The sequence below is a fragment of the Protopterus annectens genome, chromosome 13.part0 (genome assembly GCF_019279795.1).
Source record: "Protopterus annectens isolate FY-2018-M chromosome 13.part0, PAN1.0, whole genome shotgun sequence".
NCBI classification, from domain to species: Eukaryota; Metazoa; Chordata; order Ceratodontiformes; family Protopteridae; genus Protopterus; species Protopterus annectens.
The window spans coordinates 833736913-833752041 of record NC_056747.1 but is presented as its reverse complement, the minus strand read 5'-3'; the positions used below and the strand labels follow the sequence as shown (position 1 = coordinate 833752041).

The window sequence follows — 15129 nt, the reverse complement described above, 5'->3', positions numbered from 1 at the left end:
TCTTTTGCTAACTTTTTGTATTTTAAAGTTATCGTAACTTGTATTTTCATTTATATACCTACCTATTTGTACTGTGGAGTTTTCTCCCCAGATCTCCGCTGAAAAAGGGCTCTGTCCCAGTCAGATTATCCTGGTCAACAAATGTCAAATAAATAAATAAATAAAATGTTGTTTTAGATTCTGAACTGTTTACCAGCATTTACTTTGCAAAGTCAGGAAATTGTGCTTAGAAGGTATTTGGCACAGATTAATGAAAACAGCAGAGCTTATATATGAACTAAATCACTATAGTTTATGCAGAGTCTGGTTTCCTGTTAGTCATAACTAGCAGTTTCATAGGTTCATAGGTATATATTAGGCTAAAAACGACCAGTGCCTTTATAAGCCTAGTTATGCAATTCAAGCCAGTTGTTTCACTATGTATTATGAGTGTTTATTAGGAAGGAGCATGATAGGAAATTTCTAGAGTGTATGTGGGGGGAATGTTAGTTTTGACATTACTTAGGTTTTGTCATTACTGTCTGTCTGTCTCTGCCTATGCAAGACATGGGGGCCAGACCCTGAGTGAATTTCAAATTTCCCATCCATTGGTCAGGATTACATTTAAATAGAGTTAGGGATGGACTCTGATTCAAATGGCTGAGAAGTCAGTTCTAGAGCAACGGAATCCTCTGAGACACATATTTGTCTTGCTATCATGTCTTGTTTATGTCACAAGCAAAACTGAAATCCTTGGATCTAGTGGTTCTGATGCTCTTTGTTTTGCAGATATGCAAAAGGTCCAACATAGCTGGATCTGAGTATGCCTTGTATGCCAGGCATAGATCACCTTTCAGTAACCTGTAGCAGACAGAGTATAGGATAACGTGTTTATTCCCAAGATTCTACTGGTAAGAAACCTTTGTAAACATTCTAGTTGATGCTGAAGAGGTCATTATATTCATTGATTGGTCTGATAAGGGCCGAATAAAGTGGCACTAGAATTTCCTTGGACCTGGATACCATGCCCTTACTATAAGTTGGGTGACATAGAATGATTTTCTCTTGGCCACATGTTAGTCAAACGCCAGATTACTGTCTACATATGTTCCCAGCATACCTCTCAACCTGTTAGTGCTAGAAATCTGGCCAAAGTCTGACATAATGGGGGGACAAAGGCCCAAAATAGGGACAGATTTTAAATGTTGCTCTTATAAACTTAGAAAGGTGCATAACAGAGTTTGTGTTGACATGCATTTTCTGAAGGATTTGAAGTCTGAAATTCAAATGTGTCATTATTTAGTGACTTCAGTGCTCTGATAATCCCAGTGATTTGCCAGAAAACCACAAATTTTATGAGGAACAGACCAAAAATATGAGGTGACAGTCTGGACATTCTGCGAAAATCTGGACAGTTGAGAAGTATGGTTTCCAGATCCCTTATTATCAGGTCAACTTTTAGGAGTGTCTTATTGATGAAGAACTAAGTCTGGGTGGCAGTTTCCCAAAAGGCATTGTCTTGTGAGGAGGGAGAGGTAGTCTATCTTAGCACAAAGGATAACTAAGGAACATGTCCACAGATTTTTGAGTACTTGAGCTAAGCATGTGTGATGTATTACAAGAATGAATCCAGAGGTTTCTAACTTACAATGTGAGGGAGTACAATAGGCAAAGTTTCAGCAGGCATTATTTGTTATCAGAATGATTAAGTAATCTTTTTTCCTAAATGTAGGCACCAGTTTTTGGTGTGCTTGAGAATTTCCTTTATTTTATAAGCTCTGATCATTTGTATACAGACATGAAAGCAGTGACAATGAGCGGTACTCAGATGTTGTCTCAGTAAAAACATCATTGTGAAATAATGTGTTGCATGTACAGATTTTGTATTGCATTGTCTCTCATTGCATTCTTTGTACTACACAGCTGAGATAGCAAAACTAAGTTTTCTCTCAGCATGCTCATTAGCAAACCTCTTTAATACAGAACAGCTAAAACATATCAGATAAAGGCTAATTTTAGCATAACATTTTTCCTGGTTGTCTTCTACTGTAGGCTCTGCAGCTAAAGCCAGGTGACAGGAATTGCCTGGTTGCTCGTTCCAAGTGCCATTTAAAGCTAGGAGATGCTGAAGCCTCACTGAAGGATGCCGAGGAATCACTGCTCACTGACAAGGAGTTTTTCAAGGTACTTGGTGCTTGCTCATAAAAAGGTCTTCCATTGATATGCCTTTTTTGTGTCTATGTTAATTATGAAAACAAGTTACTCATGGTATTGATGTGTCTGCACTGTAGTGCAGGCTGAAGTCTTAGATCACCTTTGCAACATTTCAACTCGTCAGAAGCAATCATTTGTACTACTGGTCAAATAACTAAATTAAAATAGATTAATACAGCTTTTTAATATACTTTTGATCTTTGTTTTCTTTAATTTGGATGAGTGTACCAGTAACCCCTCCCCATGACACTTGTCACTGCTGTATGGGTTTCCTCATGTTCTTAGGTTCATAGGTAGGTACTAGGCTGTTAGCCCTGGGGCCTATGTAAGCCTAGTGAATTTTCTATTTCCCATCCAGTCATCAAGATTTTTCTTAAAGAGGGCCAATGAGGAGCTTTGCTTGACATGAATGGGTAGTTTGTTCCAGAGAATGGGAAGTCTCTGGGACAGGATTCTGTCCCTCCAGCATGTTCTGTTTATTGTGGTGACAAAGTTTAGGTCCCTGGAGCATGTGGTACAGAGAGATTGGGATTTCTTCAGGTGTAGCATGTCCAACAGCTCTGGGTTTGACGTTAGGCAGAGATCGCCTCTGAGTAGGGGATATGTGATGGAGCAGAGCTGGAGCTTTTTGAGATGGTCTGCATAAGGCATCTGTTTGAGGCCAGTAATCCTCTTAGTGAGGCATTTCTGTGGCCTTTCCAGTTGTTGCAGGTGTCTTATGAGATACATGCCAAATGGGGCATTGTACTCTATAATGGGTCTGATGAGGGATGATTAGAGAGGAACAATGACCTCCTTTTTTCTAGAGGAGAACCCTTTTGTGATGAGGTGTGCCACGTTGAAGGATTTCCTGACTGCTGTGACGATGTGGTTATCAAAGGAGAGACTACTGTCCATCTGTGTCCCGACGTCTCATCACACTTTCGGTGTTTAGTGAGCTACAGCCTATGTGGTAAGACAGAATTTACTTGTTCCTGGAGATATGATTCAGGTTAATAGAAGATCAATGGAGAATAGTCACTTATTCTGTGATCCTGAAATGGCATCCCTCTTACTCTTTTTTAGGGCATCACAGTTATTCATGTCTCATGTTAACTTGGTTTATTATTTTATTTAATTGTTTGTTAACAGGTTAGTTTGGGGATAACACTGAAATCTGGATTTTGTTTTTCTGAATTGGACCTTTGAGTTAGAAGTAAAGGAAGAGGGGAACATCAGTGAGTAGACAGCAAGAGGAAGAAGAAAATGATTGACCATGATGAAGAGCATACAAAATAAAAAAGGGATTATGGTGTAATGTAGGGTGGGTGTAGAGAATGAAAGTATAAAGTGAAGGAGGAGTGGGGTAGTAGTGAATGCAGACAATGAAGGAGGAGATGGATTATAGTGAGTGTATCGCATGAGGGAGGAGTGGCACTGTAATGTACAGCATGATGGAAGAGTGGAATTTTAGTGAGTACACAGCACAAGGGAAGAGAAGAATGGTAGTGAGAGCACAGAATGAAGGGAGGAGAGGAAAAGTAGTGAGTGCGTAACGTGGGGGAGGCTAGTGATACTACAAGGTACACAGCATGGGAGATGAGCTGGGTATAGTGAGTTCAAAGAATGAGGGAAGGGCTGGACATAGTATAAAGCATGAGGGAGGTGTAGGATGGTGTAGGATCATTTTGTACAGTATGAGAGAAGAGTGGGATTGTAGTGAGTGTTTAGCATGAGGGAATAAATGGATGGTTTTAGGTACAATAGCATGAGGGAGGAATGGGATGTAGTGTGTGCACAGCAGGAGGGAGGACTAAGATTTAGTGAGCATATAATGTGAAGTAGGAAAATAGAGTTATGACAGTGCATGAGAAAGGAGTGGGATGCCATCAGAGCATGAGGAAGGACAGGAATGGTAACAAGGGCATAGCATGAAGGAGGAAAGGGATGGTAACAAGTACATAACATGAGGGAAAAGCAGGATGTAGTAAGAGCATGAGTGAGGAGTGGGTTGTTGTAAGCATGTAATTAGAAGCAGGAAGAGGGGTACGATAATGCAAGCACAACATGACATAGGAGTTCATAGGTGTATACTAGGCTAAAGACCACTGGGGCCTTCATAGGCCTAGCCATTAAACCCAAATGTATCCCATGAGTTATTGTGCCTTAAATGTTATTTTAAGGGGGTGTATATTAGTTAGGACATGATTTAACAGTTGCATGTGTCCATCAGGGACATAGGTGTCAGACCAGGAGTGAATTTCTGATTTCTCATCCACTGGTCCAGGATCCTGTTGAATAGGGTTAATGAAGAACTCTACTTCACATGGATGGGAAGCCTGTTCGAGAGAGATTCTCTGAGATACATACCTGTCCCTCTAACATGTCTTATTTAAGTCACAGGCAAAGCTTAACTCCTTAAATCTAGTAATTCTGGTGCTGTTCATGTTGTGGATGTGCAACATGCCCATCAGGGAGGGATCCAAGGATGCCTTGTATGCTAGGCATAAATCACATCTCAACAATCTGTAGGAAATAGAATATAGAGATAGGGCTTTGAGATGATCTGCACAGGATGTTGGGATCATGCCCTGTAATCTTTTTGTGAGGAACCTCTGTGGATGTTCCAGCCATTGCATGTGCCTGGTTTAGTACATACTGAAGGGGCATTATAGGTTCATAGGTAGGGTACTAGGCTATTGGCCCTAGGGCCTATATAAGCCTAGCCAAAAAGGTACCCTGGCTTTTGCCACCCATGAAAATTATTTTCCTGTGCCCCTGTCGAGCAGAGCCACAGAGGTGATCCTCAGGGTGAATTTCCTATTTCCCATTCAGTCATCAAGATTTTTCTTGAAGAGTGCTAATGAGGAGCTTTATTTGATATAGATAGGTAGTTTGTTCCAGAGTATGGGACATCTCTGGGACAGGAATCTATCCCTCCAGCATGTTCTGTTTATTGTGGTGACAAGTTTTAGGTCCCTAAAGCGTGTAGCTCAGAGGGATTGGGATTTCTTTAAGTGGAGCATGTCCAACAGCTCTGGGTTTGACATAGCTTTGTATGTTAGTCTGAGATCGCCTCTGAGTAGGCGATATACGATGGAGTAAAGCTGGAGTTTTTGAGATGGTCTGCATAGGCCATCTGTTTGAGGCCAGTAATCCTCTTTGTGAGTTATTTCTGTGGCCTTTCCTGTTGTTGTAGATGCCTTGTGAGTTACATACCAAAAGGGGCGTTGTACTCTATAATGGGTCTAATGAGTGACGAGTAGAGGGGAACAATGACCTATTTTTTCCTGGATGAGAAACCTTTTGTGATGAGGTGTGCCATGTAGAAGAATTTCCTGACTTCTGTGGCAATGTGATTATCAAAGGAGAGACTACTGCCCACCTGTGTCCCAAGGTCTCTTATCACACTTTTGGTGTTAAGTAGACTACCACCTATGTGGTAGCTCATGGGTACAGAGTTTTTACCAAAGGGGATGACAATGCACTTTTTGGCATTGAGCTTGAGGCCATGGCTTCGACACCAGGCATCTGTCTCAGTGAGGCCCTTTTGTAGGATATCTACATCGTTAGGAGTTTTGATTATGGCTCCTAATTTGCAGTCATCTGCGAACTTCATTAGCCAAAGACCTTCTGTGTTAGCCTGTACTTCAGAAAAGTAGATACCAAACAAGAGAGGACACAGGACTGAACCCTGTGGTACTCCACTTGTCACTGGTCTGAAGTCAGATTTGGAGTCTGCTACTTTCACAGTGTGGCTTCTGTCAGTGAGCCAGTTGGCAACCCATCTTGTGACATAGGGATTTATACCTAGTTTAGTGAGTTTATCTACAATTCCAGAATGGGTGATGGTGTCAAAAGCCTTGGCGAGATCTAGATAGCTATGTGAACCACCTTACCCTCGTCTGCGGCTTTGGTGACTGCTTCAAAGAATTCTATCAGGTTTAGGAGACATGATCTGCCTTTTACATACCCGAACTAGGTGGGGTCCAGAGTTCGGAGATTACCAATGTATTTGTTTATAAGATCCATGATGATACGTTCCCTGGCCTTGCAGACCAGGCTCGTTAGGCTAATGGGGCAGTAGTTCCCAGGGTCCGTGGTGGCTCCCCCTTTGTGGAGTGGGATAACTGTCACTGTGTGCCATTCAGTGGGCACAAAGCCTGAGGTGAGGCTATGATTGAACATGGCGCTTAGGTGGGGTGCCAGTTCATTCTGTAGTTCATGTAGAACGCAGCCTGGGATGTTGTCAGGTTCCATGGATGCTGTGTTCTTGGCTTTGGAGAGTGAGGTTTTTACCTGTACAGCCATGATTACAGGAACTTTGCTTTCTTCCAGTATAGAGATGGGCCCTTTAGGGGGTGGGGGGTAAAGTTAGCACTGAACTTATCTGCCAGGATGTTGGTAATATCAGTTGGTTCTGTATATTTAGTGCCATTGTGCTGTAACTCAGAACAGATCTGAGTGTTGCCATTGAGATTCTTGACATAGCTATAGAATGCTTTGTGGTTGTCTTTAAAATCAGTGGCGATTTTATTTTCGTAACTAGCTTTGGAGGATTTTATGAGGGATCTCACCTTCTTACTGAGGCTGACCAGGGAGTTCCTCCAGTCATGGAATTTTACTCTTTTTTGCAACAGTTTCTTTCTTCTGTTGTAGGGTTTGTTAATGGCAGGGGACCACCAGATTGGCTTCCTTTTTTTTGGAGGATAGCATTTTGGTTCTGTTAGGGATAGCGTGATCCATGCACTCGTGTAAGTGCTTATAAAGTGCATTTGTATAGGATTCAGCAGTAGTACCTCTATTGACCGTCTGCATGAGTGTCGTGTAGTTTGCCACTTCTGTCTTAAGAAGCGTGAAGTTGGCTTTGAAGAAATTTTTTATGGTGGTTTCCCTAATGGGGAGTGGGGGGGGCGGGATGTGGATGTCTAGGGTGATTAGCTTGTGGCCGGATCTGACCAACAAGGAATTGACCTCTGCTGCCCCTGGTGGGGGTGTGGATAAGTTGATCCAAGGCATTGGAATTTATGAATTCCAGAAAATGTTGAGCAAAAGAGTTGGTACGTGAGTAGTTTTCCCAGGTAATGGTGGGGTAGTTGAAATAGCCCATTATTAGGGTATTGGGTTGTACCTTAATATTTTCCAGCGTATCAAGAAATGAGGAGTGGGAATCCTGGGGCATGATGGGGGATCTGTAGCAAGTTACAATTTGGATTGTGATCTTGCCCAGAGTTGGTTGCACTTGGATAAATTAATCTTGGATGCATTATGCTGAGCAGCTAGCCTGGAGGTGTGGATATCCTTAATGAATATGGACATGCCTCCGCCTTTAGTGTTTCAGTCCAGGTTAGGTGGCCGAAAGGTGTGGTATGAATTATAGCCTGGTAATGCAGGGGTGCTCTCTGTAGCCTTGAACCAGGTCTTTGTCACTGCACAGATGTCGATGTTCTCCATTTTAAGGAGTGCCTAAAGTGAATGCATTTTGAGGTTTAGACTTCTAGCACTGAGTAGCATTACCCTCAGATTTTCCTTGCTTGTACCTGTTATGGTGGTGAATTTGTCATTTGAACCTTTTCTAAAAAAGGCACTATAGGGGTAGCAAGAGACTTAGCCAGTAATCCCAAGAGTGACAGGTGCAGGCCATCTCTGACAAAGCATCGTGGTCTGTCAGTCATGTCATCCCAGCTAGACAGATACTGGATCCCCTTAGAATGACACCAGAAGCTTAGCCAGTTGTTTAAGATAATCATTTTGTCCTTGTACTGTGGTATCACTCTGGGTGATGGCAGGATGCTACTCAGTGCTAAGGTCATACCTGCCTGGGCTACAAGATCGGAGAGCTCCTCCATGTCTCTTTTCATGTAGTCCAGGGAGGTACGTCTTAGGTCATTCACACCAATATGGACAATGACAGAGTCATATTTGTACTTGTTGTGGAGTGACCTGAGTGCGTGGGTTATGTGGCGGATCCTGGCACCTGACAGGCAGCCGACAGTAACTTTCTCCTTGTTTAGTCTGGTGAGTGGAACATCAGTGTTCCTGACTATAAAGTCACCTATGATTAGAGTGTTGGGTACGTTGTTATGCCTTATGGACTGTGGTTGAGTGGCACACTGAGTTTGTGGGCTATGTGTCATTTGGGTTGTGTTGGGTTGTGGAGGTTGCTAGTATTTCTGATTTGGAAGTCTCTGTTGCTTGAGCAGATTTTTATTGAGCTCCTGTGCTAATGTAGGTGTGTGTTTTGTGTTGCTGTGTGTGGGTTTGGTGGTGTAGGTTTTGAGGGACTATGTGATGAGTGTGGTGTGGTGCAAGTATTTACCTTATTTTGAAGTCCAGTCTTGTGTGAAGAGAGCTTTGCTTCCAGTTTGGCTATATAAGTGCACCTCTCACAGGTTGTAGTGTTGGGTGGTAGGAGGAGAGGGTTGTCTGTGTGCATGAGGCAATTGCTGAATTGCCCCAAGATGCCCAGATTCATCAGGTAGACAGGAGAAAACACCGGGAGCTGACCCTTAGACATGCCTGGATAGGTGCTTATTTATTAAGTACTAAAAAGTGTTTTCCTCTAGACAAGTGAGGAAAGTTGAGTGCTGTAGTAATTTGTAGCTTATTTAGTGCTTATGAGTTCTGAACAAGTGCTGAGCTCAAAGACAGTTTTGAGTGCTAAAACTAAAAAAAACTGGCTAGTTCTAAGGAAAAATTTGAAGAGCAAACTCTATAGCACCTGGAATAGTTTAACCCTAGCTAAGCGGCAATGCATAAAGTATAATTTTTTTTAATATAACAGTAGCAAATGAGCAAACCGATTTAAACAAATTAACCAATAAAAAGCTAAAAACTGAGCCCTGTTCCAGCAGTCTTCAATCAGATAAGTTCTAACTGCACACTCCTGCCACTAGGGTGCAGGGGAACCTTCTCCAAAAAAGATGGCCTGGAGTAGTGATCAAGTTATACAAACAAAAGCTAGATTCAGCAGGTCTGAATTTAGTCTATGCTACAACAAACAAGGTGTACCAATTTCAGAAAAGAAACAGTTCAAATAAGCAAGCACAATAAGCCTTCAACCAGAAACTCTCAGCTCAGAAGGGCAGAATCTACCCTCTCCTCCCACAAGAGTGCAGACCACACCCTTTTAATGTAAAATAACTGGCCCGAAGCCCAAGTACTTAAACGAGAACTAATACACTTTTAGAATAACAGACACTAAGCCTTCAGTCAGCAACTCCCAACTTAGAAGGATGTAAGCTACCTGTCCTGCCACAACCATGCATACCACAAACCTTCGTAACGTAAAATAACTGGCCTGAAGCCCAAGTGCTTCAATCAAAGGCTTAGAATAAGTTACGATTTAATCAGGCTACTAAGAAGCAGTAACAAATGCAGCAGAATAAATGCAGTAAAGTAGGAAGAAGCACAAATACAGTAAAAGCAGATGAATAAAGTGCAATTTTTATATAACAGTAGAAAACGAGAAAACTGTGTTAAACAAATTACCCAATTAACCAGTAAAAAAGCTCAAAACTGAGCCCAGATCCAGCAGTCTTCAATCAGACAAGTTCTAACTGCACACTGCTGACGCTAGGGTGCAGGGGAACCTTCTCCAAAAAAGATGGCCTGGATTAGTGCTGAAAGTTATACAAACAAAGCTAGATTCAGCATGCCTGAATCTAGTCTATGCTACAGTAAACAAGGCGCACCAATTTCAGAAAGAAACAGTTCAAATAAGCAGGCACAATAATCCTTTAACCAGAAATTCCCAGCTCAGAAGGGCAAAATCTAGCCTATCCTTCCACAAGAGTGCAGACTACAAGCCTTCTTAATGTAAAATAACTGGCCTGAAGCCCAGGTGGTTAAACCAGAAGTAATACACTTTTAGAATAACAGACACTGAGCCTTCAAGCAGCAATTCCCAACTTAGAAGGATGTAAGCTACCTGTCCTGCCACAACAGTGCAGACCACAAACCTTCTTAATGTAAAATAACTGGCCTGAAACCCAAGTGCTTAAACCAGAACTAATACACTTTTAGGATAACAGACACTATGCCTTCAATCAGCAATTCCCAACTTAGAAGGATGTAAGCTACATGTCCTGCCACAAAAGTGCAGACCACAAACCTTCTTAATGTAAAACAACTGGTCTGAAACCCAAGTGCTTAAACCAAAAGGCTTAGAATAACAGTTACAATTTAATCAGGCTACTACTAAGCAGTAATTAATGCAGCAGAAGAAATACAATTGAGTACTTTTAAGAAGAGGCAAAAGCAAAATAAAGTGCAATTTTTTTAGTAAAGTGCAAGGAGAGAGAAAGGAGGAGCAAAAGAAAAATTCAAGATTAAGAAACTAAGTGGGTTGGCCTTCTTAAATGTTCTCTCTGTATTAAGTAGAGTGAACACCAGTTATACACAGTGATGTGTCTGATGAAGGCTGAGTGCAGTGGTATAATGACTTCCCTGAGCCCAGTTGCCATGCCCTTTCTTATAAGTTGAATGATATAGAATGATTTTCTTTCAAACTTTGACATATTATTTACATGAATTCCCAAATCCGTGACTACTATGTCTACTTTTAGGATTGTTTTATGAATGAGGTAGTTTCCCTGGGTAGTCGACTTCCCTTCCCAAAAGGTACTATTATGCATTTCTTGGCATTGAGTTTTAAGCTGTGGCTTTGGCAGCAGCCATGTGTCTGTGTTAGACCTTCCTGTAAGATGTTAGTATCTTGGGTGTTTCCATGATTGCTTCTAGCTTGCAGTCACCTGAAAACCTGATAAGCCAGAGGCCTTTGCCATTGGCTTTGATGTCTGAAAAATAGATGGAAAAGAGGAGCGAACCCAGCACAGAGCCCTGGGGACTCCACCAATGACCAGCCTGTTTGTAGAGGTGGTCTCTCCAATCATAACTTCCTGGATCCTGTCTGTGAGCCAGATGGCTATCCAGCAAGTTACATAGAGGTTTATGCCTAATTCTGTGAGTTTGCTTATAATACCCAAATGGGGTATTGTATCAAATGTCTTAGCTAGGTCACGGTAGGCAGTATGTACCATTTTGCCCTCATCCATAGGCTTAGTGACCTTCTCAAAAAAATCCACCAGGTTCAGTAGGCATGACCTGCCTTTGATGAAACCAAACAAGGTTGGGTCCAGTGTCTGAAGGTTTCTTGTGCCATTGTTATTCCTTTCTATGATAATTCCTTTCATGGCTTTGCATATGAAACTAGTCAGACTAATGGTCCTCCCGCATGCAGAGGGATAACCTTTGCAATCTATCATTCATGTGGCATGAAGCCTGTATGGAGGTTGTGTGTGTGACCCTGATATGTCATATTTCAGGCTATGTAGTGGGTATCCTGGGATATTATTGGAGTGCATCAAAGCTGTATTTTTGTCTTTAGAGAGTACATTTAAGACCTGCTCCCTGCTGATAGTTGGAGGGACTATGTTAAATGGTATTTCCAGGGGGAGCAGCTGGAGGTGAGATGGGGGTAAAGATGGAATTTGTCAACCATAAGATTTATTACATTTCCAAGTTCCATGAATGTGGCTGTAGCTCCATTTACCAACAGTTTGGCACACTGTGCTGCCTTTGAGGTTTTGGACATAGCTGTAGAAGGCCTTTTAAAGGCAGCACAAACCAGTGTGCTGAATTGTTGGTAAATGGAGCCACACTGTTGTGTGCTTCCTTTCAGGTTTCAGACATAGCTCTTATGATTGTTCTTGGCCTGAGACACTATCTTTACCTCAAAATTTGCTTTGTTGGATTAATTATTTTGGTTGTCTATTCAGTTTGATGACAGAGTTTTTAGCTTTTTACTGTTACACTTCCTAATTTTATCTATAACTTTTTTTTCTTTTGTTGTACAGTCTGTTTTGTAGTTCACCAGGGCAGTTTGTTTTCTGAGTTATTTTTGGGGCTTACTTCTGGTAGGCACAGCAGCCACTACGCAGTCATTGACATGGTTCTATAGAGTTTTTGTGAACAATTCCAGATAGGCTGCTGTGTTATTTGGGTTTGAAGAAGCTTGAAATTTTGACAGGTTATCATTTAATAAAAGGTGGTTTGCCTTGAAGTAGTTTCTAACTGTTACAAGTTTTGCTGGGGTTACACAATTAATTCTTATTTCTAAGAAGACTGTTTTCCGGTCTGACCTTACCTAGAGGACACAGCACTTTGGGGGGGGGGGGCAGCATTCTCCCATATTTGTGAGTACCAGGTCCAATATGTTTGTACCTGTAGTAGGAATATGCATTAACTGGTCCAGGATGTTTGTGTCTAGAAAGTCTAGGAATCTCTGCAACTGCAAATCTGGGTTGTGTAAGATTCCTAGTTTATAAAGGCATAATTAAAGTCCCCCATGATTATGGTATTTGGTTAAATGTTGAGTGCCTCTAGTAGGTGTAAGCATGAGATATGGGTTTCTTGGGAAATAGAGGCTGACCTATAGCTTGCTAGGATATGGTATGTGACTTTGCCTGTAGTAATCTGGATGTGTGGGAACTCCAGTGTGTCATCCTGTTTAACCAACATAGAGGTATGCTTGTTGTTGATGTACATCAAGACACCTCCACTTGTAGTCTGTGCCTGTACATTTGCTGGTGTAAATGTGTGGAAGGCAAAGAAGCCTTGCCCTGCCAGGGTACTCTCTGTAGCATTAAACCATATCTTGGTAACTGCACAGATGTCTACATTCTCCAAGGTGAGGAGAGCTTGGAGGGAGTGTAGCTTCTTGTTTAGATTCCTGGCATTGAGCAGTAACAACTTTAGATTTCCTTGGGTAGATTTGCTGTGCTAGAAGGTTTGTCAATTTGGCATTACCTAAAAAGGCTCTGTGGGGGAAGATAATGTTTTTGCCAATATTCAAAAGCCTAGAAGGGATATGTGGAGACCATTCTTGGCAATGCAATGTGGTTTGTTAACCATGTCTTCCTACTCTGATAAATATTGTATCTCCCCTAGAATGACACCAAAAACTAAGACAATTATTAAAGTCAGTCATGTTCTGTGTATATTGCGGCATCATCCTTGATGATGGTAGAATGCTGCTCAATGCTAGGCACATATCAGTCTGTGACACATATTCCAAGAGCTCCATAATGCCTCTCTTCATACAGCCTAGGGAGGTACATCTCAGGTCATTTACACCTTCATGGACTATGACTGAATCATACTGATACCTGTGATGCAATAGTTGTAGTGGGATGGTAGTAAATATATAATGTGAAGAAGGAAGTGAGTGTAGTGAATGTGTAATGTAAGAAAGAAGAGGGGTTTTAGTAAGTGTATAGCATGAGAAAGGAAAGAGATCTCAATGCATAACTTGATGGAGGAGAGGGATGGTAGTGAAGGAATACTGTGCACATGATGTGGGGAAAAATAAGGGAAAATATAGGTACTGTTACATGCTGAGTGTGAGGAAGACAGAGATGGATAACAATGAGTGCAGTGTGTGAGGAAGAAGGGGATGTCACTGTACATATAAGGTGAGGGAACAGTGGGACTGCAGTGAGAAAATGGTATGCAAAAAGAGGAGAGACACAAAACTTCTAGAATAACAGCTAATTGCCATCCAAACACGGGCACACTGATTGGACAGCCCAAACAGCATGCCTATTGTAAACAGAGCGTATACCAATAGAAGAAAGTCTGGCTGCTGAAGTACCATTGAGCGGCCAGACTTTTCCACTGGGACATACTTTGAGAACAGACTGAAATACAAGAAAAATTAGGTATGATCTGCAAAACTAAAGAAACTGAAACTTACCTGATTCTCCTTGTATTTCTGCGCTGTCCCACCTAAAATCTCAGCAGACTCTCGTACCTCTCAACTGTTTAGATTTTCACAGAATATCCAGATTTACAGTGATATATATATATTTTTAACAATACATGCAGCTAATAGGTTCTCTGTTTCTTGCGAGTTGATTCAGTTCACTTCTTTACAGTTTACATGTTTTATATGCTTTGTTTTTTGAAAGGTATTTTCTAAAGTGTATATACACATTTTTAAAGTATACTTTAAGTGTATTTTTACAACATACATATATATATATATTTTTTTTAAAAAAACAGGTTTTATACAGCTTTCTTATTGAATATGTTTTAAACAACTCCATCACTTTAACCCACAATTGATGTACTAAACACGTGGGTTATTAGCGATGAGAGTATAAAATGTTAATTGTTTTGTTATCTAATTGTCTGAAGAAGTTGCTCACACTGTGAACAACGAAAAGCGCTTAACAATTACTAGTGAATAAACTCCTCTTGCCCTCAGTTCGTGAGTCGTTGGATACTCTTTTTTTGTTGACGTGGTTTGTGTCTTACTTGGTTTTTTTATACTTTGAGAACAGACTGAAATACAAGAAAAATTAGGTATGATCTGCAGAACTAAAGAAACTGAAACTTACCTGATTCTCCTTGTATTTCTGCGCTGTCCCACCTAAAATCTCAGCAGACTCTCGTACCTCTCAACTGTTTAGATTTTCACAGAATATCCAGATTTTTGCCTCATAGTTTTGGACTGTTCCTCATAAAAAAAATGTTTTTCTCGCAAGCCACTGGGGATTGACGTCATTAAATAAAGAGAGACATTTTGGTTTGGGCTTCTTATCCTTTCCAAAATATACACTAGCACAGCATTTATTCCAGGAACTTTCAAAGTTTATAAGCGCAATATTTAAGATCTGTACCTTTGCCCCCCCCCCATTATGTTGTGCTTGATTCTGGTCTCTTGCATTCTGTGTAAAAAAAAAAAACACAACAGCAACAGAGTTTTTCTTTTCTCTGTTGCTTCTCCTGCACTGTACTGCTGTACTATGCAAGCATGGAAATGCATGCACAGTATATCAGCAAACATGGAAGAATACTATTGCACCGTTATGCAAAGACATTATTCAAGAAAAGTAAGCAATTTCTTTCTTAAATAATCATTGTATAATAGCAATAACCCACGACTGGGTGTGG

General features: G+C 41.1%; 1 protein-coding gene across 2 annotated transcripts in view; it reads left to right on the top strand.

Annotated features, from left to right (window-relative positions):
• Window positions 1–15129, top strand: part of LOC122787701 (outer dynein arm-docking complex subunit 4-like) — a 1060374-nt gene that overhangs the window by 43452 nt on the left and 1001793 nt on the right. For both annotated transcript variants that reach the window (XM_044054554.1, XM_044054553.1), the window contains exon 2: window positions 2032–2163. In XM_044054554.1, coding sequence (XP_043910489.1) covers window positions 2032–2163 — 132 coding nt within the window. The remainder of the gene's footprint in view (window positions 1–2031; window positions 2164–15129) is intronic.